This window comes from Protopterus annectens, chromosome 4.part1 (assembly GCF_019279795.1).
Source record: "Protopterus annectens isolate FY-2018-M chromosome 4.part1, PAN1.0, whole genome shotgun sequence".
In the NCBI taxonomy this organism is placed as follows: Eukaryota; Metazoa; Chordata; order Ceratodontiformes; family Protopteridae; genus Protopterus; species Protopterus annectens.
This window is the reverse complement of record NC_056734.1, coordinates 439,513,168-439,537,657: the sequence shown is the minus strand read 5'-3', so window position 1 is coordinate 439,537,657 and position 24,490 is coordinate 439,513,168. Positions and strand designations below refer to the sequence as shown.

General features: G+C 40.3%; 1 protein-coding gene across 2 annotated transcripts in view; it reads left to right on the top strand.

Moving 5' to 3' along the window:
- Positions 1-24,490, top strand: part of SERPINE2 (serpin family E member 2) — a 315,644-nt gene that overhangs the window by 118,852 nt on the left and 172,302 nt on the right. For both annotated transcript variants that reach the window (XM_044070250.1, XM_044070251.1), the window contains exon 2: positions 10,218-10,492. In XM_044070250.1, coding sequence (XP_043926185.1) covers positions 10,237-10,492 — 256 coding nt within the window. In that variant the 5' untranslated portion in view covers positions 10,218-10,236. The remainder of the gene's footprint in view (positions 1-10,217; positions 10,493-24,490) is intronic.

Below are 24,490 nucleotides of genomic sequence, written 5' to 3'. Positions count from 1 at the left end.
CCTGGACTGAGTCTGTGCTCTACTCTGGAGAACAAATCTAAATAAATTTAACATGTCTTAGAGGCCACTCTTCCTTTGCTGATTTTTAGAATATATGATTTCTAAATGCATAGCAGTGATGTGTTGAAACTGGTGTGGGGTAATATTTTAGTCCACCAGGCTCTTTGCTCGGTCTGCTTTGACATTTTATGCTTACACTGGGATATTTCTTGGATTTAAAATGACAGCTTTTAGGGAACTAGTGGACACTGGACATTTTGTAAAAGCTCTAGGACTGCCTCCTTCACAAAAAAAATTAGAATGGTTTAGAATTTATCTCACTAATACAACTTTCATGGTTGTTAATGGTAACATTTATACAAATTATGGACTTCTCACTAAAATGTGCCTGAAGTATCAGTACTGAGCTGCATTCTGTTTATTAATGACTTGGCCTGGGAATATCCTAGTATTGATTTTATGTATTATATGCTGAATATAGGTACAAGAAGCTTGCATTAAGATTAAACTCCCGCTATTCAGGATCGAATGAGTTAAAGTACTTAGCTCTACAGAAACATTTTGGCACTATTTGGGACTGGCTATCTGAAAACAAGCTCGCAGCAAACTCAAAAGAAGTCAAGTCTTGGTACACAACATTCAGCTGCAACCTCCCCACTGCTATTAGGATCTGCCAGGTTGCATCTCAGTTGTACTAGTCAGCAGAGGTATTTCGGTGTCTCCATAGAACAGACTGTCGTTTGTTTGACATACTCACACAGGCCATCAAGGTCCTGAATAAATTGAATGTGGCATACAAAATATCCCATATACTTACTGTTAATGCTGGTTGAGTTATAGCAGTACATGCATTGCTGCCACAGCATGAATATGTTCTGCCCTTAATTGCTCTTCTCTTGCCTTATAACACTGACCTCTATACTTTTCAACTATCCAGATTTTTGCCTCATGTTTTTGGTCTGCTCCTCATAAAAATATCTGATTTTCTGGTAAATCTTTGATTGAAGTTAATAAATAATGATAGACATTTAAGTTTGACTTTATTTCCTTCAGAAAATATATGTTCATATAAAATCTGCAGTTATGACTTCCTATGAACAGTATTTAAACTCTGTCCCTATTTGTGTGCTTTTGTTACCCACACCATTATTTTTGGCTTTTAGATTTCTTGCCCTAAGAGGTTGAGAGGTATGCTGACAAAAATAAAATCCTAGTATTTATTCATCTGTCTAAGTAGAGTGAATATTACTGTCTTAAGACAAATTAAACTAGTGGGTTGCTCAGTGCTGCTAGGTCTACCCTCCAACTCAACACACATACTTGGTGTTAAATGAAAATTAACCCCCCCCCCAACACACACACACACACACACACACACACACACACACACACACACACACACACTGAAGAACCTAAGCCTTGTCACATTCACTCTCCGGGTCCAAAATGAACTACAGCTAAGGAGACCAACTTTCAAGTTGGCTGCTGATTAAATGCTTTCACTAAAGTAGCATCAGCCTCTTGGAGCAACCTGCCCACGCATAATGGCAAAACAATTTTCACCCCCTTTGCAAAACAAGGTAAAAGCACTTCTGACTAAAGGATATAAATACATCTGCTTTAAGGATGTGGGTCAACCATGAAATTCTCAATTTTATATCAACTGTATATATTTGTTGCATTTAATTTTCTGCTACAAAGTTTTCCGTATATATAGCCTTCATTGAATCCCATCATAATCCCTTATGGCTGGGATTTGTAAAGGGCCACTGGGAGTGGTAAGCCCTAACATGAGCAGCCAACTACTCATGGATGCCCTTTCTAATTCAAAAACAGACCCACCGAGATGATGTTATACGGCTGGTAAACTTACCATGGTGAGCCAACTCCATCGGTTACTACATGTAAATGAGGCATTCTGGGGAGTAGCTAATGCTAATTAGCCATGTGTTCTCTGACAGAAATGCTTACAAGAAGAAATGTACACAGCAGAGTGATTTTAAACCAGACCGGTTGGCTATAATGCTACATTCTCCCGTTATTCCCAGTAGGAGAAGCTGCACTGCAGGTAAGTGTTGGTAAGTTCAGCTGAGTAGTATTGGTAGGAAGTGTGTGAGTGGCAGTCTTTACAAGTGTCTGCAGGGTGTCTGACAGTGCATGTTTGTCTGCAGGGGCTGCACTAGGGGGGTTACTTAGGGGATTGGTAGTGTAGGTGTGTAGGGAAGTGGATGGCTGAGCATTTCTGTGAGTGCAGTTGAGTGAAAAGGATTGTGTGTGTGTGTGTGTGTGTGTGGGGGGGTGCCTTTGCTAATGCAATGTGTGGGCCACCAGTAGTAACTGCTGCTGAAAATTGCTGTTTACCATTGGCAGTAATTACACCCATTTCAGGGGCATGCAAATTAGCCAATTAATGAAGTCTTTTTTTTTATTGTGGCTAAATTTGTCTCTGAATTGTATTTTATACAATCACATAAATTGCACTATGCAGTGATAAGGGATCATTTCTGAATCCCAAGGCATGTTTTCTACTGCTTCAGATAAGATATAATTTAATTCTATAATGCTTCTATGCAAAGTACTGTTTTCAGTGCAGGTTGTTTGACTGTATCCTAATGTCTGTCTGATATCTGTAATGTCCTTGCTACTGGCTTGGGTCGCAGCTCCAAACCGTCCTTTAACCAGTCCAACTACCTCTTTAACAAATGTAATGTGAGTAAATATAAGCACCGAATGTTGTAATATGATGCGAAAGTTTTGTAATCTGTAGAGAGACAAAAGCAGAAGAAATGACAAGAGGTCTTCTTAAGGAAAGGGTTCCTAAAAGGGCATACTGGCAATTCAGTTTAATTACAGAAAAGAAGAAACATAGCTGTGCACACACAATAGAAAACCATCCTGAGAAAAGTATTGATCAGTCTGAATTATTTAATTTAAATTTACATAGTGTTTCCCATAGTATTTAGCATTATGGGACGTATGTACCAATGCTGATCATTGTAACCTGCATAATGAACTGTTCTGTGTGCTGTGTCCCTCGTATAAAAAAAATTCAGCTCTCTAGTGAACAAAATTAAAAAGTAAATTGATGTGTAGGTAGTTTTGACTTCTGGCCACCTCTGTAATAGCTTGTACAAGTGTATATGTTCTTTGTGTTTCACTGTTTCAGTCATTACATTTGGGTTATCTGCTTGCAGGTAGCCCTCAGTCGGCCTAATTAACAAAGTCTTGGGTTCTGTGTCGGTTGCTGTCCCTTCTTCCATGATGTCAGGGGTATAAAACATGCAGCAGACATCATTACACCAGTCTTTCTTGTCGTGCGGTGCCTGAAGCAGAAGCAGTTCACAAGTGCCAGTCGACCGACTCCTGAAATTTTCATTTTCCAGTTTCAGAACCGAAGTCTTCAACTAAAGCGAAGTACCCCGTTGGGGAAACTTTTTCTTGCTCCTTACTGAGGTCAGTAAAAGTTAATAATTGCATTACTTGTGGAAAGCAAATACCTCAATAAAGATTTTCATCTGTACTGTATTACTTGCCTAGGCCCTGACCACGACGTACCTTGCTGTCGGTTTTGTGCTTTATTTAATCAGCACACTATCCGTCGTCTGTATATTTTCACCTCTAAATATTTCTGTTGTCGGTTTAATTATCCAGAAATGTCGGTTAGCCATCCGACTACCGGGATTCCAAAAAAACGCAAAGATAAAGACAGAGAGAGGCCGCCAAGGTCCAAAACTGCAGACGGCGCTTCTCCTAAGCCAGTCGCAAGTTCGCCGGTATTCAGTGAGGCGCTTTTGCAGCCCCTGATACCCGCTACTTCTGATTCACAGGCCTCTACTGAGACCCATTCAGAGTCCGGTATGCCACGAGATGCTTCAGCTATGGAACCCGCGGATGTCTCTACCTTGGATGGGTCCAGAGCCGCTGTGCAGGCACCGGCTTCTGAGGGTGCATTCAGGCCTACAGACATGCATATTAAACTGATGCCTCCTTCTTTACTTAGGCCTAAATCTCGATCCATGCCTAAAAAACTGACGCCCAGGCCACATGCTCAGGCCTCTATGCCTTAAAAACAAATGATAAGAATGGCTGAAGATCCAGTAACTCTAATCAGGGGTAGCCAACCCACCTTTCTAAGAGGCCTAGGACTGAAATTGATTATGAATCTTCTGATCAGGATTCTGTTTTGTCTGATCTGGATTTGCCCTTATCTACTTATGAAGATTCCGATGCAGAGGACTCCATTCCCTCTGCTTCCCCTCCTAAGGATTTTTCTTTCGGGGAAATCTTACATACTCTAAGGGAGCATTTCCACTGGGAAAGCCAGGAGTTTTCTGATTCAAAAAAGAGGCTTAGGGATTTCCTTCTCCTACCTTAGCATAGGCCTTTAGCTATTCCTCTTGTACTAGACATTTGTTGATGCTTTCTCAGAATCTAGTTTGGCCCCTGATTCCCTGCCTCCTGCTCCCAGAAAACCTGACTGATACTACAGGGTCCTTAGTCCCACAAGTTCCTTTTTAAAAATCCTATTGCAGATCCAGAGACTATTTCACAGGGGCCCAAGGGCATTAAGGCTTCTACTGCTAAAAATCCCACACCTTCTGATAGAGACTCTAGGACGCCGGATAGATGGGGTAAGAAGGTTTACACCTCTGCAACCTTGGTCATTAGGGTTTTAAACTGCCAGTTTCATATGTTAAAGTATCAGCAAAATGTTATTGGGCTGCTTAAACAGAAAATGATGTTGATTCCTGACTGTGTGGAAAATAAAGATTTACAGGATTTAATGCATTCTGCTGAACAAGTTAGAGAACATACTAGGAAATGGGGTTTTGATTCATTAGAGGCCTCTTGCAGGGCTGCTGTTACTGTGTCTGTGCTCAAAAGGCATGCTTGGCTCAAGGAGCAATCTTTGCCTGATCATGTTAAAGCTAAATTGTTGGATGCTGCTTTAAATCAGGACTGCCTGTTTGGCAACAAGGCTGAGGAAGTTCTTAAAAAGATGAAAAATAAAGCTAAATCTATGCAAACTTTTTTTACAATTTCAGCCTCCTAGATTTAGTAGGCACTGGCCCTCTTAGAATTGGTCCTTTCCAGCCCCTTCCAGGTCTTCTCAAGCCAAACCCAGACACAGCAAAAACCCCAGGGGACACGCACAACTAAGCAGTCGGGGGCCTCCACTTCCAAATCTGGGAATAATAAGACTCCCCCCTTTGGTAAACTGTCTCATTGACTTCCTTTTAAAATTTCCAAGCACTTATCAACTGACTGACCTTTGGGGGGAAAGATTGCTCTTCATTGCAAAGAATTGGGAACTCATTACCCAAGACAAATGGGTTTTAAATATAGTGTCCCTGGGATACAGATTTCACTTCCACATGTTGCCAACATCAAGCGGGTTGCCAGATCTACCCCCAAATCAGTGGGCAGAGGCCGAAAAACAAGTACTTTCTCTCTTAAGCATGGGGGCTATTCAGTTGGTACCAGAAGAGGAAAAGGGACAAGGTTTCTATTCGAGACTTTTCCTGGTACCCAGAAAAGGTAATTCATGGCATCCTATCCTGGACCTGTCTACTCTAAACACATTTTTGGAGATTCCAAAATTCAAGATGCTGACTCTTCACCAATTACTACCTATGCTAGGCAAAGTTGCCTGGTTGGCAACACTAGATTTAAAAGAAGCATACCTGCACATTCCAATCAAGAAATCTTGCAGAACATACCTACGCTTCAAAGCAGGCTGCACGCACTATCAGTTCTCTGCACTGCCTTTTGGCTTATCTACTGTACCCAGGGTATTCACAAAGTGCCTAGCTCCAGTTATTGCATTTTGCAGGCAAAGAAATATTCAAATATTCAAATATACCCATACCTGGACAATTGTCTAATTCAGGCAGAAAGCCAGGACATACTTTTGAATCTTCTGGCCTTTGTACAAAGGGTTCTAACTTGTCTGGGGTACACCATAAACGAAAAGAAATCACACCTGGTACCCTGTCAACAAATTATATTCCTGGGAGCAAGCTTGACTACAACTCCCCAGATGGCTTTCCTCACGCCAGAGAAACAAATTCATTTGACAAACTTCTTCAAACAAGTGGCCACAAAAACCCTGCTATCTGCAAGACAAATACTGCAAGCCTTTGGGTTCATGGCCTTCTGCATTCTTCTAATTCTGTATGCAAGACTGCATATGAGGAAACGACAGTAGTGTCTAAAAAGCCTATGGTGTCAACATTCTCAAGACCTGGAAACAATGATTCCTATCGTACCTTGCCTATGCCTAGAGTTCCTTTGGTGGGCAGAGGCCTGCCACCAAAACAAGAGACTACCTTTCACACCACCCCCTGCCGCCCAAACCCCAACAACAGATGCATCAGACTATGCATGGGGGCTCACCTGGCAGGGAAGTGCATTCAGGACAAATGGAACCCAAGTCAAATGCACCTGCATATCAATCAAAAAGAAATGCTAGCTGTACAGAATGCTCTGACAGCCTTTAAGGACCACATTCTTCCAGGATAACTAATGATAAAGACTAACAACACCACTGTTATGTGGTACATAAACAAGCAGGGGGGTACAAATTCTTACCCCCTGTGCAGACTAGCCATGGCATTGTGGAACACAGCCTTGAGCTACCAAGTGCACCTACAAGCTCAATTTCTGCCAGGAAAATGAAATACACTGGCAGATGGACTAAGCAGAAACCTCATGGACCCACATGAGTGGAAAATGGAACCAAGGATTTTCAACATGTTGACAAGCAAATGGGGGAGCTCAGATATAGACCTGTTTGCCTCTCCCCAGAACTACCAATTGGACATATTTTGCACAAGGACTCCCCACACAAACAAGCCTGGAAAGTGGATGCTCTGTACTTCAGCTGGAAAAACCTATCAGTCTATGCCTCTGCTCTCCAAAGTACTACGAAAAATCAAACAGGACACAACAAGGATGATTTTGATTGCTGCAGACTGGCCTCGCCAGCACTGGTACCCCCTCCTGTGCAGTGTGTCATGGTTATCTCCATGGCACCTGCCTCAGACTCCTTCCCTGCTGTCTCTGCAGGAGAACCAGATTCTGCACCCTCAGCTTCTAACACTGAACCTTGCAGCCTGGCTAATTACTTAATCTCTCCTTTACCATCCCTCAGCAAACCTGTGATGGATATCATTTTAGAGGCAAGGAGGCCTAGTACTAGAAAATCTTATGCTGAAAAATGGAAAAGATTCTGTGCCTGGAACCAATCTCAAGGGATGAGCACAGCAGCACCCAATTTACCTCAGATTTTACAATACTTAATTGAGATTCTTCACAAGGGCCTGTCTTTTTCCTCCATTAAAATCCACGCCTCAGCCATTTCAGCTCATTATAACACAGAACCTCCCCTCTTCTCTCATCCACTGCTCAAGCAGTTCCTCAGAGGGGCCAAAAATTTGAGACCACCCAGGAGAGCTCCAACCCCAGCCTGGGACCTTTTCTTTGTCTTGGAGAAACTCCCCATACCTCCTTTCGGGCCAGCTGCTACTGCAGACTTAATTTCTTTCTTGGAAAACAGCTTTCCTTTTAGCAAACACTTCAGCTAGAAGGATATCTGAATTACAGGCCCTTATGGCAGTGAAGTCTTTCATCATCTTTCATGCGGACAGGGTGTCCCTCAGAACCAGTCCAGCCTTCATGCCCAAGGTGGTATCCAGTGTGGCTCTTAATCAGTCCATTCATTTGCCAACCTTCTTTCCCAATCCGCAGAATAAAGGGGAACGAATACTGCATTCCGTAGATGTGCACAGACAACTTTTCTACTTGGACAGGACTAAACCTCAAAGGAAATCTGAACAACTGTTGGTGGCATTTGCTGCAGGGGCAGAGGGGAAGGCTATTTAAAAGCAAACCATTTCTAAATGGATAAGCCATTGTATTCATTTCTGCTATAAGCATCATGGAAAACCTATCCCTCAGGGGATCAGACCTCACTCCACCAGGGCTGCATCTACCTCTACAGCCTTTCTCAGAGGCGTACCTATCAGAGACATCTAGAAGCTGCTACCTGCAGTTCTGTACATACTTTCACCAAACATTATCATTTGTCAATTTTCTCTAAATCCAGAGCTGGCTTTGCCACTGCAGTCTTGCAGGGCCTTATAGCTGGCCCTAATGCAATCTAAATTCCTCCTCCCAACCATAGCTTTGGGAATCTACCCAAATGTAATGGCTGCAACAGTGAAACATGAAGAACATAGTACAGTTGTGTACACTTACCATAAATGTAGATGTTCGAGTGTATTCACTGTTGCAGTCCTGGTTACCCTCCCTCCAGCCCCCTAACTTCTTTTGGCTATACCTCTACTTTCCTTTACTGTGCTTAAAAGCCTTTTTGGTGTATTTGCTTTTTTGTTGGAGGTATATATTTGTGCTTTTATATTTAATTGCTTCCCATTAGGGGGCACCTGACATCTGGGGCAAGAAAAACTGATGTAATGGCGTCGGCTGCATGTTTTATACCCAGGACGACCTGACGTCATGGAAGAAGGGACAGCAACAGACACAGGACCCAAGACTTTGCAGGTAGTCCTCAGTTGGCCTGATTAACAAGCAGATAACCCAAATGTAATGACTGCAATAGTGAATACACTACACTCGAACATCTGCATTTATGGCAAGTGTATACAACTGTACTCTTTGTTCTTAAAGTGCCACCACAGTCTTGTCTCCCAAGGCAAAACAATTATAGTTTATATTTTTTAAACACATTGTGCTGGACATTTTACTTGGGTTTTCCCCACTGTTCTGTTTTCTTCTTACTTCTCCAGCGTTCTGGATGTTGACACATACTTCTGAAAGACTACATGCTATACATACTGTGAAAAGCAGTAAAGATCCACAGTCTTATGTTGTGTCCAGGAAGACTTGAAAACTGTGCTCATGTGTATTTAGTATAGTATGTTTAACATTTGCTTTACTTTGGCAAAGCATGTACAGTTCAACATTTTGAGGGGTGATCCAAGAGTAATGTCTGGTTAAGTGGACTTAAGGTTACATACCAGGCAAATGAGGAAATCAGACCCAGGGACTACAGCTACTACAGCCGACAGCCTTAACCCACTGAGCCAACAAACAGATTTAATTTCCTTTATCAAGTCTTAAACCTCTTGAGAAGCGGATAATATTTGTGTGTGTGTGTATAATATACACACAGTATAATGTGTGTGTATTTCTGTGTAAAATTGGAAGTGTGTGCTGAAGAAAAATCTGTGGGTTGGCAATTAGTAACCAAGCTGTTGATGGAAAGAAGAAAATATTGATAAGCATATGTAGCTGGTATATGGAAGGATGATTACTTGAAGTGAGACGTTTTCACTCGGCTTGGGTTAATAAATCACTTTAACTGTAGCTTGGTGCACCCTAAAAGAATAGACAGCCTCTTTTATAATGGATCCATTGTGTTGTATGTTCTACTTGCTGCTCAGTACAGCCACTGTTTCTCTCAAAAATGCATTTAAAATGCTCTGCCAGATGCATGATGACATTTGTGAGTGGTGCAGTTGGCATTTGTATACTTCTGTACAAATGTATTGAAAACCTATAATAATGTGCTTTGTCAATATTTTATTGCTGATGCTTTAAGATCTAGCACCAGTTATTAAAATGCAAATTTTGTTCATTTATCAAAGAAAAAAAAAAGTCATGGCATACCCTGTCACCACCACAAAATGACAAGGATTCTCCAGGTGATCACTCGCACATTTTCCCTCATCAGTGAAAACGGCCAGTGAAACATAGCTTTTATGTGTTCAGAGCTATGTGTATTTCCTGATTTAGAAGTAAATAAGACAAAAAAATTGTACCTGAATTGCTGTAGGTACGTACATCTGTTGCTGCTTATTTAGAAAAATTCTGATATGTAGCCTTGTACCCTTGCTTTCAAAATTATCTGCATATTTTGACAGCATCTGAAGAAAGATGTACGAGCCTTCAGCAGACTGTGTATGCGTGCATTCAGTTCCATTATTACCCTGTGTGACGCATTGTGTAAGGTAATACAAAGGAAATGGAGCAGAATAGTTGAGCTAGGTCCGTTATGCAGCACCGCAACATAATTCAAGTAGTAACCCACACATTTTTGAGAACTTCTGTTACCTTTGTCTTTATGGGGAAAATGTTCCATATGTTTTACATGAACAGGCTTTCACTGATGTTTTGGTTTTGTTTTATTTTAGGTTTTGCACCACATTCACAATGAGATCTCTCATACTTTTTGCCGTGGTTATTGTAGCAGTGTCGCCCGTCTACCCTCAGTCTAACCTATCTTCTGTTGCGGAAGTCTTCTCGGATATCGGAGTTCAAGTCTTTGGCTTAGTGACAAAGTCAAAACCTCAGGAAAATGTTGTTCTGTCACCCTATGGGATTTCTTCAATTCTTGGAATGTTGATGTTGGGGGCTGACGGTCTTACAAAGAAGCAGTTAGCCACAGCAATGAGGTATAACATAAATGGTAAGTCTGAGTTTTTTTGAATTTGTAGAGCTAGATGCATTGTGTCTTGCTGTCGTCTGCCTTTTAAGGCCTTTGATGCCTACATATTTAAAAATCTGTTCATTTACAATAAATCTATGTTACACACCATTAGTTGCCTTTTTCTGATTTATTCTTAAATAATAAGATAATCAAAATGTTAGTGGTCACTGAAAATGTGTGATAGTTATGATTTTAAAATTTCTGCCCATTGCCCATGGAGAGGTAATTTATTTGACAGTAGTTTTGCTATAATGGCTTGTAATGAATGGCATTATTGCCTTTGTGGAACCTTGCATGTTGATTTTCAGCATTTTTGTTCATTGCAGAAGTGGAGAGTAATCTTCCATTTGGCGTGTTGAATTCTTGGGCATTTAAAAAGATTTCTATAACTGAATTCTCCGTGTCAGTGAGAGACCCCTTAGATGTTCAAATCATTGAATCATCTCTAAAATAAATTAATTGTTCAGGAGGATATTATCCCCAACAAATGTCACTCTTCCAGTCAGACTTCAATATCAGTTTGACATTTTATTTTATTTAACATTTGTTTACCGGGAAAGTCCGACTTGGAACAAAGCCAATTTTCAGCGGAGGCCCAGGGAGAAATGCTCCAGATGCATGTCTTTGAAACATGGGAGGAAACTGGAGCACCCAGAGGAAACCCACACGAATGCAGGGAGGATATGCAGACTCTGCACATAAGGCACTCCAGCAGAGAATCTAACTGGAGAACCTCTTGTTGTGAGGCAACAATGCTACCACTGCACCGTCCATACATACTTAGAGCAGTGCTGGTTATGCCGCAGCCCACCAAGGATGTCCTCCGAAAACTCTGCTGAGAAGAGAGAGCACTCCACATGGTCTTGTTACAGTAAGCTGCCAACAAGTAGACTAGAACTCTGGGATCTTGGGCGTATTTCAGGACCGGATGAGTGGGGTAGGGAATCCTACCACCAAATGTGTTGTACTATCATACTATCCATTTAACATCTAAACAAGAACTCCAGATACTTGTAAATAGTATGATAGAACTAAAGATATGTTACCCCTCCTCCTAATAACACTAGCAAAGCCAAGCTGTTTTCAAATTTAACAAACATGACACTTGAGGTAACTTGCATGTCGCTGCTTAAGTATTACTTGCTGGGTTGGTTTCTATCAGAATTTTTCTCCCAAGGATTAGAAGGGAGAGGTGCATGGGTGTGTGGAGTTCTTGCTGTAACGTTGATTCTGTAGTTTGTTGAGCACCCTTACATAACTGTTGCATCCATCATGGGAATTATCGCTGCAGTCTGTCTAAATGATTTTTATTTTGGTTTTGTAGACACTTGTTCTAAAAATGCAACACAAGATCCTCTGTTTATAGTTGAGTAGCCAATGTCCGAGCAGAACTTCCAGTCAAGCAGCTAAAAGTCCATAATCGGAAATGACAGCGAGAAACTAAATTGTTGTTGTTTTACTCATGGTATAGGCTTGGCATGTAAAATGAAAGGTTCTAACAATATTAAAATATTTATTTCAAGAATTATATGTTTATACCACAAAATCTAAGTACACTGTTTCATTTAACAAAGAAAATGTATCCTTCCTAGAACTTTAAATGAAATTTTCCTCTGTACATTTCTATTTCCCCAGAAAGGCCGTTGGAAGAAATGATAAAATCAATCTGTTCCTTATTGTCAGCTTTGCCTAATTGAATGCCTAAAATACATGATTGCCAGGGCCATTTGTCTTTTTCTTGCCAAAAACAGTTTCTCAGTCATTCTTAAGTCATTCCCATGTAGCATATACTGTGATTCCCAAAACATGAACATAATCTGCTGTTTCCATCTTACATCTCCAATATTTCAAATTCACCATTCTCTTATCTGTGAATAACCTATGTGATGTAAGGGACCACTGATAGAGCAGATGCAGTTATTGATCCCAGATGATACACCACTGCCTCAGCCTTCTGCATCTTTCCTACATATCCTGCCATTGCAAGTCACCCAATATGTTGTCTTCCCTCATTCCTCATCTTATTTGAAGTTCTGCAACTGCTGCACGTTTTATTATTCCAAGATCGGTATAAATTAATCCTTCTGTGTATTTTTTTACAGGTACTAGTTATTCCAGGAGCAATATTTAATTCTCTTGTCCAGTTCCTTGGCTATAAATCCATTGGAATAAAATTTGTTCTTTGATAATTAAACTGCTTTTCTGATGGGTTATGCATATACCTTTAAGGAGGCATGAATTTGTTAAATGCCTAATCCATTATAACTGAAACAGACTGGAGAAACTGATGGTAGTTTTGAATACCGTGGTTCTTTCAAATCATTATATCCACCTTATAGGAGTAGGGGTCCAAATGGGGAAATGATAAATCAGCAAGCAAAGGAGAGTAGTAATCCTGAAATTGAATTCATTCTCAAGTCTTGGTGAATACCTTCACGAGGTGGACCCTGTTTTTCGCAAAATCTCACCAAGACAGCACTGATACATAGACTGTATTTTATATAGCATATATCATGGGCAGAAGTAGGTCAAAAATAAAAAAAAAAGCTGGGTACACAAGACCCAGGATAAAATGCCCAATCCTGGTAGGCGCACTGGTGCCAGGATTGGCAAAAATGACAGTGTAGAATCCTCAAACTACGGGAACATTCCTATAATGGGGCTAGGTCAGGCCCAGGGGGAGGATGGCCCCTTGTTATAGAAGTAGCAGTCCACAAAAAAAAAAAAATCACAAAAACTGAAAGGCCAAAGAAGAGAGATAACGAAGAAGCTAGTGGACCTTTGAGGATAAGAAAGAAGTTATGCATTGCGACTATTATGCAAGAAGCCCAGAATTTCCAATCACAAGAAGATTGTGAGAAATTAGAGGAAAGAAAAATACTTCCTTAAGAAAAACTGTCAAGAAGCCTCTAAAAAAATGTGTGTTCATTAATACAACAGATTTGTGAAAAACATTATCTAGTGAAAAACATTATATAGACCAAGAAACTTTGATCTGTTTGGAAAAAGAAGCATCTGAGGAAGTGCGAAAATATAAACAACAAAACCTAGAGTTTTTTGAAAAGTATAAAAAAAGAAATATGGAAATGGGAAAGAGAGATTTGATATGGTACAATATTTATGCAAAGTTGAAAGCCAAATTAATCAATACAAAAAATGCACCCCCAAAAATATTTGAAGAGAAATACAGGCAAAGGCATCAAGATATGGAAAATTTCACAATAAACAAATATCACAAAGAGGAAATGTAGAAAAGAAGATTAGTAAAGTAAAAGTTAAAAAAAATTAAAATAGAGGCTGAAGTTATGGAATGCCTGAGAAGTGAAGGATTTGGCTAGAAGGTCTAACACAGGTTACATCACAGCATGATGGAATGAGTCCCCAAAGTAAGAAGAAACAGGAGGATCAGGAGACATCTGAAGAAGAAATATGGATGTGAGAGAGATTTATTATGGTATAATATTTATGCAAAGGAGAAAGCAAAGTTAATCAATACAAAAAGAGTAGCACCAAAGATATTTGAAGAGAAATACAGGTGAAGGAATCTGAACATGGAAAACTTTGCAATGCAAAAAAATAAGAACACAAAGAGGAAAAGTAGAAAAGATTACTAATGGAGAAGTTAGTAGAAACTGAGGTGATGGAGTACCTGAGAAGTGAAGGATTTAGTGTAGAAAATCTAATTCAGAAAGCACCACAGCAGGATAGAGCAATAGACATCCAAATTGAGGATTAACCAGTGGAACAGGAAGCAACTGGGCAGTTGCCATATGAAGATATTTTGAAGCCTTCCACAGGAAACCACTATAAACGTTCACTTGAAGCTGCACAGCAAGGAAAGGAACCGGAAACTGTGGTAACTCTTATCCAGTCAGTGTTGAGTGATAAGCCAGTGAGTTCCCATATGACAGAGCAATGCGGGTCTATGTTAAATCATCGAATGCTTAAAAAAGCGAATGATTTATCGAACTCATGTAAACAAAAGCTTACAATCTCGAATGCTTAGAACAGCAATTTTTTTTCCAAGGGAAAAGAATCGCTGTTCCACAAAACAAAATGTAAAACATTACATAAAGTGGGGGGCTGTGCCCCCCACCCCCTACTTAAATATACCAACTTCGAGATCGCGCTACAGTAACGAAAAAGGCAAAGTAATTGAAGCAGTCAAGCGATTTCTTTCCCAGGGAAAGAATTCGCTTATATCCCGTTTCACTATTTTGCCTTTTCGTGCTTTCAAGTTTGATCAAGACGCATTCAAAAGAATGCGTCCTCAATCATTTAATAGGAACCCGAGCAATGGATGACACCGGATGAAATTGAAGAGAATGTGCCACAGGAAGATGCTATGGAACTCTGTTTTTTCTCCATTTCTGCAGGCATTCTACAATGTGCTCTCAGTTTAAAAGAAAATGAGCTAAGAGAAGAGTTGCTTGATTTTAGCAGAGATAGACACATTAAGATCAATGAAAAAAATAGACTGCAGAAGGTCAATAAAACCCAAAAAGTCAGAGGTTTGATGAAACAAATGAATACAGTAATTTGGACTGTCCTAGAGATCCATGTGATTATAACAGCTGCACAGTAATATTTCCTGTTTACTTCTAAGTTAATAACAGATAAAAAGTCTACCGCAAGGACCCAGGGTAGTAAGGGAAAGGAAGGGGAGAAATCAAATACCATCATGGAAATATCGACTCGAGAAATCTGTAAAGCAGTTTAAGACCAGAGAAAAGGGAACAGGTCGACAAAAATACTCAGAAATATAGATGTGGTAAAAGCAGTTCGTAGTATTATAACTATCAGTATCTGTCTTGCACTATTGCAAATAATAAATTTTAAAAATCTCAGCACAGACAGAAAAAGCAGAGAAACTTAGATACACAGATAAATATAAAGGAAAAGTATAAAACAAGCAATTTATTGATGACCCTAAAAAGTTCTATGGAGAATTGGTAAACAATAGAAGAGGAATTGAAAGACCACCCCAAAAAAGAAGAAATAGATATATTTTGAGAAATATCTATGAAGTTCCTGTGGAACATAACAAAAATGATAAATGAATAGAAAAAGAATAAGAAGCTCAAAGGTGTAGGATATGAAATGGGATGAAGTAACGGCCAAAGAGATTGAGATAAAGTTAAGAAAAGCCTCCAACTGGAAAACCCCAGGCCCAGATGCAATGCCTAACTTCAGGCTAACAATATTTAACATCTTTGCACAAAGATTTTGCCATGAGTGAGAACTATTTAATGCGCACCCCAAATGGACACCAACCTGGTTAACAATAGGAAAAACAGTGCTCCTTACTTAAGAGTGAACCTGCAAGTTATCCTAAAGTTATAGACCACAAACATCTGATGACTTATAAACTATACATCAGAATTAATGCTGACAGTTTATAGTCATTCAGTTTATAGTCATTTCGAAGAAAATTCAATCAGAGCAATAGAACAAAAGGGCAATAAAAGAAAGTCATATGGAACAAAGGATCATCTATTGCTAGTCATGACTGATTCTTCCCCTTTTTACAGTTCTCCAAGTATGGCATGAATTGACTACAAAAAAGCATTTGATAGTATCCCACATTCATTGGTAAAAGAGTGCCTAAAAATGTTAGATACACCCTACACTGATCATTTACATTACAGTGACCATGAAACAGTGGCAGACCACTTTGCAATTAAGCCATGATGAAGGACAAGTTATTATTCCAGGGATAATAATTCAAAGGGGGATATTCCAGGATTACTCTTTGTCACCGCTGCTATTCTGCCTTGCCCTTAACCCTTTAAGCTGTCTACTTAACAGATTAGGCCATGGCTATAATTTGGCTCCTAGAAACAACAAAGTGTAAAGACCTCTCATCATCTGTTTGTGGATGATTTAAAGCTGTATAGCTCATCAGGTGAGGAATTGAAAGCACAACTGCAAGTAGTCAGAACTTTTTCAGATGATATAAGAATGCCATTTGGTCTTGATAAATGTGCAAAAGCAACCTTTAAAGCAGGAAAACTGCAGCACCAAGTAAACATCAGTTTGGGACAAGAATGTGATATAAAAGAACTTGAGCAAAAGGGAGTCTATAAATATTTAGGAATTTGCGAAGGATCAACAATAAAACATGCTCAAATGCAAATAAAACCTAGTAAGGAATATTTTAGAAGACTTGAATTAATCTAGAAAACAGCGTTGACATCTAGGAACAAAATTCAAGCTATAAACCAATTTGCTCTTCCCATGCTGACCTGCAGTTTTGGAGTGATTGACTGGCCACCAAATGTATTGGATAGATTAGAGGGGAAAACAAGAAGGACGCTTCATGCTCATGAATTATAAAAATCAGTGCATACCAAGATTATATATTCTGAGTTCCGAAGGAGGGGTGGGCTTCTTTGAAATTGATTACATGTATAGATCTGCAGTCGTGGGACTGCACCCATCTGCCGACCTCACAAGACAAAAACATATTGAAAGTTTTGAAACCTGAGGAGAATAAATCTAAGATGACTTCCCTGCTTAGTCTAGCAGAAGCATATTGGCATCAAGCAGGAATGGAAATCAAACCAGAAGTAGATAAAAAAAAAATCGGGCAGTAACTGAATGTGCCAAAAAAACCCAAAAGAATATAAGATGAAGGATCAGATGAGAAGCCAAGAAATGTGGAAAATGCATAAATATAGTTGCAAGTATAGAAAACTTCTGGAAGAACCTCATATTGATCAGGATCTAACACCAGAATGGTTAAGAAGAAGCGAATTCAAACCAAAAGATGAAATTTTAATATTGGTGGCCTAAGATAGTGGGCTAGGTACACTTTACTTTGCGCAAAGTCCATTGAACATGTGGGAGAAACGGACAAATGTAGATTTTGTAAAACAGAATTGGAAACAGTCGCGCATCTTGTTGCTGGTTGTGACCGTGCTAATGGCAGAATTGTATACCGAAAGACATAATGTGGCAAGACTATTGCACTGGGGATTGTGCAACGTTACAATATTGAAATAGTTGGAAAAAACACTGGAAACATTGTCGCAAAGCATCATAGAAAATGATGAAGTCAACATCACATGGGATTACCCATTACCAACAGTTCAAAAGATAAGATGCGAGAAAACCAGACATAGTGGTCCATGAAAAGAAGACAAAAGTAGCATTGATCATTGAAATTGTTACGCCCAGTGACTAGTGTCTTCTGTAAGAGACACAAAGTCATAAAATAATAAAATAATGGGATTTGCAGGCAGAAATGAGAGCAATGTGGAAGAAGGATACCCAGATAGTTCCTATAGTAGTAGGAGTAATGGGATTTATAAAAAAAAATCTACAATCCTATTTAGATATGTTACCAATATATGCAACTCCATACGAACTGCAGCATGAGTCATTTATTGGGCACATTGCAGGTGCTGCGAAGACCACTTTTGGCTGACATCAAAGATTGAAACAATACTAATTTCATGAACGTTAATCGTACTTTGACTTGGGAATGGGGTCCATTCCCATCATGGTATTAGAAACCCAAAAGACTTGGAGAAATTAAAAAGGTATTGGATCTGCTGATTTCTCCAGATATGGGAATTATACAGTATTTATCTTGTTGATTGGTGCATATTCTATTCATTATATACATGGGAGCTCGAAAAGCAATAAGAATGATACTGACCCTTGAAATGAGAAGACTACAGTGCCACCTTCAGGACCACAGAAGTAGTGCCAGCTGTCATTCTAGACTGTTTAATTTTTGTAGTGCATGGCAAAGGTATGGAAAGATGTTCAAGAGGTTGACTTGCACATACTTTTGTCTGATACATTTTTCTGTAGTTTAGCTTTTTTTCTTCTTTAACATTTGCTTGTTTCACTTTCATCAGCTTTGTAAAGTGCTTTATGCTAGAGAACTGTAGTAAAAGTTAAATTGAAGAACATTAGAATTTGTGGCAGCTGCTGTAATAACGTTAGCCCTGACCTACCCTAACTGGGCTTGCTAATGATGATTCCAGGAAAAGGTGATTTAGATTGTAGCCTTTTATAGAGACTTTCTTTTTCTCTCTCTCTCACTTTTGCTTGCACTAAAATCTGCATGAGAACTCTCTTCCAATAAGTTTGTTCAGACCCTTGTCTTTTGTCCTAACTTGTAGCACATGAAAGAAGATTCTTCTCACTTTAAGCCTTCATATATAGCTAAAATATAGTAAACAAGACTGAAGACTTTAACCTTTCTGATTCATTTCCTGAAGAATCTGAGCCCTTTAGGAAAGGTAAAGGGTAAAGAATAAATGAGTTCATAATGGGAACTCTACAATGAATCTGAGTTATTCTCAGGACATTATGTGTAGGAACACGCAGGTAGGCATCCTTTATGCCCAAAGCCTCATGGAGAGCATCCTTTATCAACAAGAGGGGAGAAGGACAGAAGGACAAACTGCAAAGAGAGCATTTTTGAGCTTTCTTTTTCTCAGACTTTTTTTTTAAGCTGAGATGGGTCTAAGATGAGCCTGCAAACTCTTTTTAGTAACTAGAGTAACCTTAATGAAACGTGTTTTTCTCTGATAATGGGATCATTTCTATAGTTTTTGAGTCTAAGCAGATATGCCAAGCACTGCTAATTGTAAGGTAGAGAAAACTTACCCATAGAGGGTGTAAACTCTTGAGTTTTGAAGTGTAGTCCAGATGTTAACAGTTGCACCCACCCACATGTCACCATGAAGCTGATTTCTCAATAAGTCTTTCTCCCAGTAGATTTTAGAAGATGGGAAGGTGGGGAGTTAGTATTGTGAGTTAACTAGCAAGAAGGTCTTCCTCCTGATCTCCTGCCATGCTTTCTGGCCAGGCCACCCTATTCTTTTTTTCTGCTCACATGTGCTTTTTGTATTTTCCTTCTATTTTCATTTCTGCCTATGCTGTTCTGCTTTGAATATTTTCGGTAAAAGGTCCATTCCTTAGCTGGTACTTTCTGGTATACCTGATACATGACAAAAGGTGCTTGTTTTGATTGTGTGTGTGTGTGTGTGTGTGTGTGTGTGTGTATATATCTGTACAACCCTGTCCTGAAATAGTTTCTTGTAACTGTGTGTATGACAGCATCTTGTGTGTGTGTGTGTGTGTGTGTGTGTGTGTGTGTGTGTGTGTGTGTGTGTGTGTGTGTGTGTGTATATGTATGTATACACACACACACTTATTGTTCCACATCTTCATTTAACTCTGAGATTGTTTCCCTGAAAGACTTCATCACGAGTCCCTTTTTCCATGTATCCACTATGTTTTAATGTGATGCCCTTCCTTATCATGGTTGTTGCAGTATTCCTTACTCCTGGGATATCCTGCTGAGAATAGCTGAACATTCAGCCAACATACCAAAGCCTTTACATCTTCCGGGTTCCATATGTCAGACATATGCATTGGATGCAAGGGGTAAGGTACATATGTGATGTATATGTGCCTAACACTCAAAACTACTTTGCTGCCAATCTGAACGCTGCCAATCTGAACGCTGCATTTGAAGTTTGTCTGCAAGTTGTTCGCCAAGTTAGTTCCACTGCCCAGCCTTCCACAGATAAGTGCCCCATTTGGATCTCTTCCTTTTTTATCTTGGTTTACATGTCATCCAGTAATGGAAAATGCAAGTGTGGGAGGCAGTTTCCCCATAAAGCTGGACATCCTTTTTGTTTGGGTGTTAACCATGACTGTATGCAGTGATGGATTTGTCAGGCATTTGTCCCCAAGACATTCTGCAGTCAGTTGTCATTTCTTTTCATTTACTTGATGAACCAGTGACTGAAGCTTTTAGCTCAGGGTACCATGGCTGAATCCACCCACGCAACTTAAAAAAAAAAAAAAAAAAAAAAAGCCAAAAAGGCACAAATTGATCTTACTGCTGTCCACCCTCCACCAGATGACTCCATCTGGTTGGGTGAAGAACCTGCAGACTGTGTTGTGCCTCTGTTCACTCCCCCTGCTGTGCCCTAGTTGGAGGCTGACATGGCGATGCCTACTTGCACATCCACTGAAGCTATCCCTACACCTTGTCTAGATGTGGAGGGGGAACCATGGCTGATAATTTCAGAGGGGCCTAGGAAGATTCCCCAGTACTTGTTAGGGAAGAGGTGCCTCATACACTCAATGAACCTAGACAGGGATCTTAACCTCCTAGATCTGCTAAAGTTGATCTTGCCTTGAAAAATACATTTAAGACTAAGCTTGTAGCCCCTGTGGCTAAGGATCCACAGAAGGAATGGCAGGAGCTTTTCGAAGTGCTTATGGTTCTTAAGCCTCCTTAGGATTGTCTGTTCATGCCTCTGCTCCTTGGTCTTCCACTCCTTCCAAATGCCGTAGGGACTCTGAATCCTCTGAGGAGTTAGACTGTGGTGAGGAGTCATTGGTTTTCTCCTCTCAGATCCACTCTCCCATTACTCTGGGGTCTGAGAAAGAGGATTCACTTCATCCCCAAAGGCCAGTCACTCCACAGGAGACGGTGGTTTTGTATGGTGGAAGACTTTAAAGAAGGACCGTTTCCAGGTTTCTGATGTTTAAAAGAGATACTATGAACTCTGCAAATAGATTCCCCTCCGTCTTCTGCAGTCCATCCTGTGCTGGCTGCCCTCCTGCATACTTTCCCTGCAGCTTCTCAGGCCCCTGACTTTCAACCTCCTGCCCCTAAGACAACAGACAGGTTCTATAAAGTTCTAAAGCTAAAAGGTTTTTATATGAAAGCCCTTCTGATCCTGCTGTTATTTCTGTAGCCACTGATACACCGTCCAAGTTGTTGTTCTTTTCTAAGTTTTTATCTTCTGATAAGGACAACTGCGCCATGGACAGGTATCTTAAAGAAATGTATACATCTGCTATCTTAGTCTGTAGGGCTATTAATTACCAGACCCATGTGACTAGATATGTCCTGGCTATTCTCTCCCAGCCTGGGGGCAGCCTTTACTGATTTGCCTGACTCTGAGGATACGACTTCAGCCAACTTCACTTTTGAATTCTGCTTCTCAGGTGGCTCATCATTCAATTAAATGCAGTTATGATGCTGATGATGCCTCGTCTAGAGCAGCTGCATTTGGATTTGTTATGAGGAGATATCATTGATCACACTTCAAGGCGGTCCCTAAAGACCTCAAGGCTAAATTATTGGATTCTTCCTTAGACAACCAGAATATCCTTGGTACTGCTGTAGCTCAGTTATTTAAGAGCTCAGTTATTTAAGACCTTTCAGGATAAGGGTAAACCTATGCAAGATTTGAAGCAAATTTGCCTCTACTGTTCTTAAGCTTTAAAGCAACCTAAACAGCCTTCTAAGGTCAAGAGGGCTTCTAGGAGAGTTTTTTCAGACAAACCACCTCAGGGTGCTAAGAGTGAAACCTTCTTTCCATGACAAATCTGTTTGGCATTCAGCCGCTGCTACCCCTCAGCCACCCCCCACAGTTTGACTGTTTTCCTGTTTGGCAATACATAACCACAGATGCTTGGGTACTTTCCATTATCCAGAATGTTTATTTTATCACTTGAAATGCCCTTTTTCTGTTCTTGGGCTTTCTTCATCCTCCACCCTGTTAGTTCCCACATTTTCCTTTTGGTTATGCAGGATCTGGTGGTACAGGGAATCGTCCAGCCTGTCCACTTGTCTCAGTAGGGAACAGGTTTTATTCCAGGATGTTTCTTGTTCCCAGACAGGAGGGATCATGGAGGCCCATTCTAGACCTGTCTTTTCTCAACACCTTTCTTAATGTTCCTTCTTTCAGGATGCTGTCTCTTCAGATTGTTGCTTCCTCAAGCCTTTCTGTATCTCTGGATTTGAAGGATGGTTACCTAAAGGTTTATATTTCTCCATTTTTTCCTCCCATCAGTTCTCTGCTTTGCCTTTTGGTCTTAAAACAGCTCCAAGTGTCTTTACCAAATATATGGCCCCAGTGGTAGCCTTCTTCAGACTTCAGGGAACTCCGGAATTCCCTTTAGATGACCTTTTGATTCAAGACCCTCTCAGCATCTTCTGCTTTAGGATCTGTACTTCAGTATGCAGTGTGGGGGTTCACTTTCAATCTGAATGTCTGTGTTGACTACCTCTCTGAACCAGATGTTTCTAGGTTGCAGGATTCAGACCATTACAGTTTTGGCTTTTCTCCTGTCTCCGAAGGAAGTCTCTGACTGCTTTATTTCCAGTCTCTTCTTCCTCTTACAGTCTGTCTGCAAGGGAATATCTGATGTACATGGCATCCACCATTCCCATGGTCCCCTTAGCCAAAATCCACATGAAGAAATTTAAGTGGTATCCTAAGACTGTTTGGCTCCAGTACTTCCATCTTTCCTGCCTTGTCTCAAACTTGAGCTCTGCTGGTGGATTCACCCGATTTCCCTGATTCTAGGTCTTAATTTTTCAGCTTCCTCTCCCTACTCCGGAGCTGTACACTGATGCTTCCAACCATGGTTGGAGAGCTTCCTCCAATAACCTAAAAGTCCAGGGTGTTTGGTCCAGTCAACAGCTGTGAGACCATATCAACATCAAGGAGATGAGGGCTCTACTTCTAGTTCTACATGTGTTGCTCCCTTTGGATTCCAGGTCCTCTGAAGGTTTTTACAGACAATACCACAGTCATGTGGTATATCACCAAGCAAGGGACACAAAATCTTACCTTCTTTGCAAGTTAGCTCTTCAAGTTTGGGGTTTTGCAGTCTGCTTCAATTGGTTCTTCAGATGGTCTGCATTCCTTCAGAGCACAGTTTGGTGGAAGACTGTCTTGAGCAGGTCCAGGATAAATCCTCATGAATGGGTGCTTTTACAGGGAGGCATTTCTGAACATATGGGGTACTCCTCAGGTAGATCTTTTTGCCTCCCCTCTGAACAAACAACTTCCCCAGTTCTGTTCCAGAGTGTCAGGTCCTGTGGCTTGGAAAGTGGACATGTCTTTTTCTTAGAGGGGGATGTTTCTATATGCCGTATCCCCCTTATCCTGTACTACCAAAGGGTCCTGTACAAGATCATGTGGGAGACGCCCAGAAATTTGCTGGTGACTACCTTTTGGCCCAGGTAGCACTGGTCCTCTCTTGTATTTCATCTGACCAGGGGCAATTATCGCAAGTTGCCTTCCAGTATGGATCTTCTCACACAAGACAAAGATTCTCTTATTCACCCTCATTTATCCACCACCCTTTAATTGTTACTTAGGGTAATATGGTTTTGATTTCATTTTAGGCACCAATTTTCTGGGGACTTGGTTTGAGTCTTGCATGAGACCAGAAAACCCACTACTAGAAAATCATATGAAACTAAATGAAAGAGGTTCTGTATTTGGTGTCTCAAGCATGACCTGGACTTCTTTCTGTAGGGGATTCCTACTGTCTTTAATTGTGTGTGTTTCTTAATTTTGGTTTTGCATAGTCATCTGTTTAAAAATTCATGCATCAGCCATTTCCACTTGTCTGCCTCTGAATACAATTTTGGCTTCTAGTTTTGAAGTCCTGCAACTTAAGGCACCCTTCATATTTGACCTCCAAGAAAGCCTTTTCCTACTTCTTGAGACCTTCATTTTGTTCTTGAAAAGTTGACCCAGTCCCCTGTTGAGACTGCAGTTTCTTCCCTTCAAAATTATATTTGGAAAACTATATTGTTGGTGGCTCTTACTTCTGCCAAGAGGTTCTCTGAACTTCAAGCACTCGAGGCAGTTCCTCCATTTTTTTTTTTTTTTCTTAAGAGGTGGTGTTTCTTCATACCAATCATTCTTTCATGCCCAGGGTGGTTAATGATTTGTCCTTGCATCAGTCCATTCATTTTCATTCTTTTTTCCCCATCTCCAGAGAATCCTAGAGAGAGGGTTCTCCACACTTTGGATTAACATAGACAATTCAGATATTACTGGGACAAGACAATCTAAGCAGCATTTTGCTTTCTTTCTTGCCAGAAAATTGTGTTTGGTGGTATCCAAGCAAACCATTTCCTGGATTTCTAAAGCCATTTTTTTCTTATTCTTTTCATGGAAGGATCTGTTC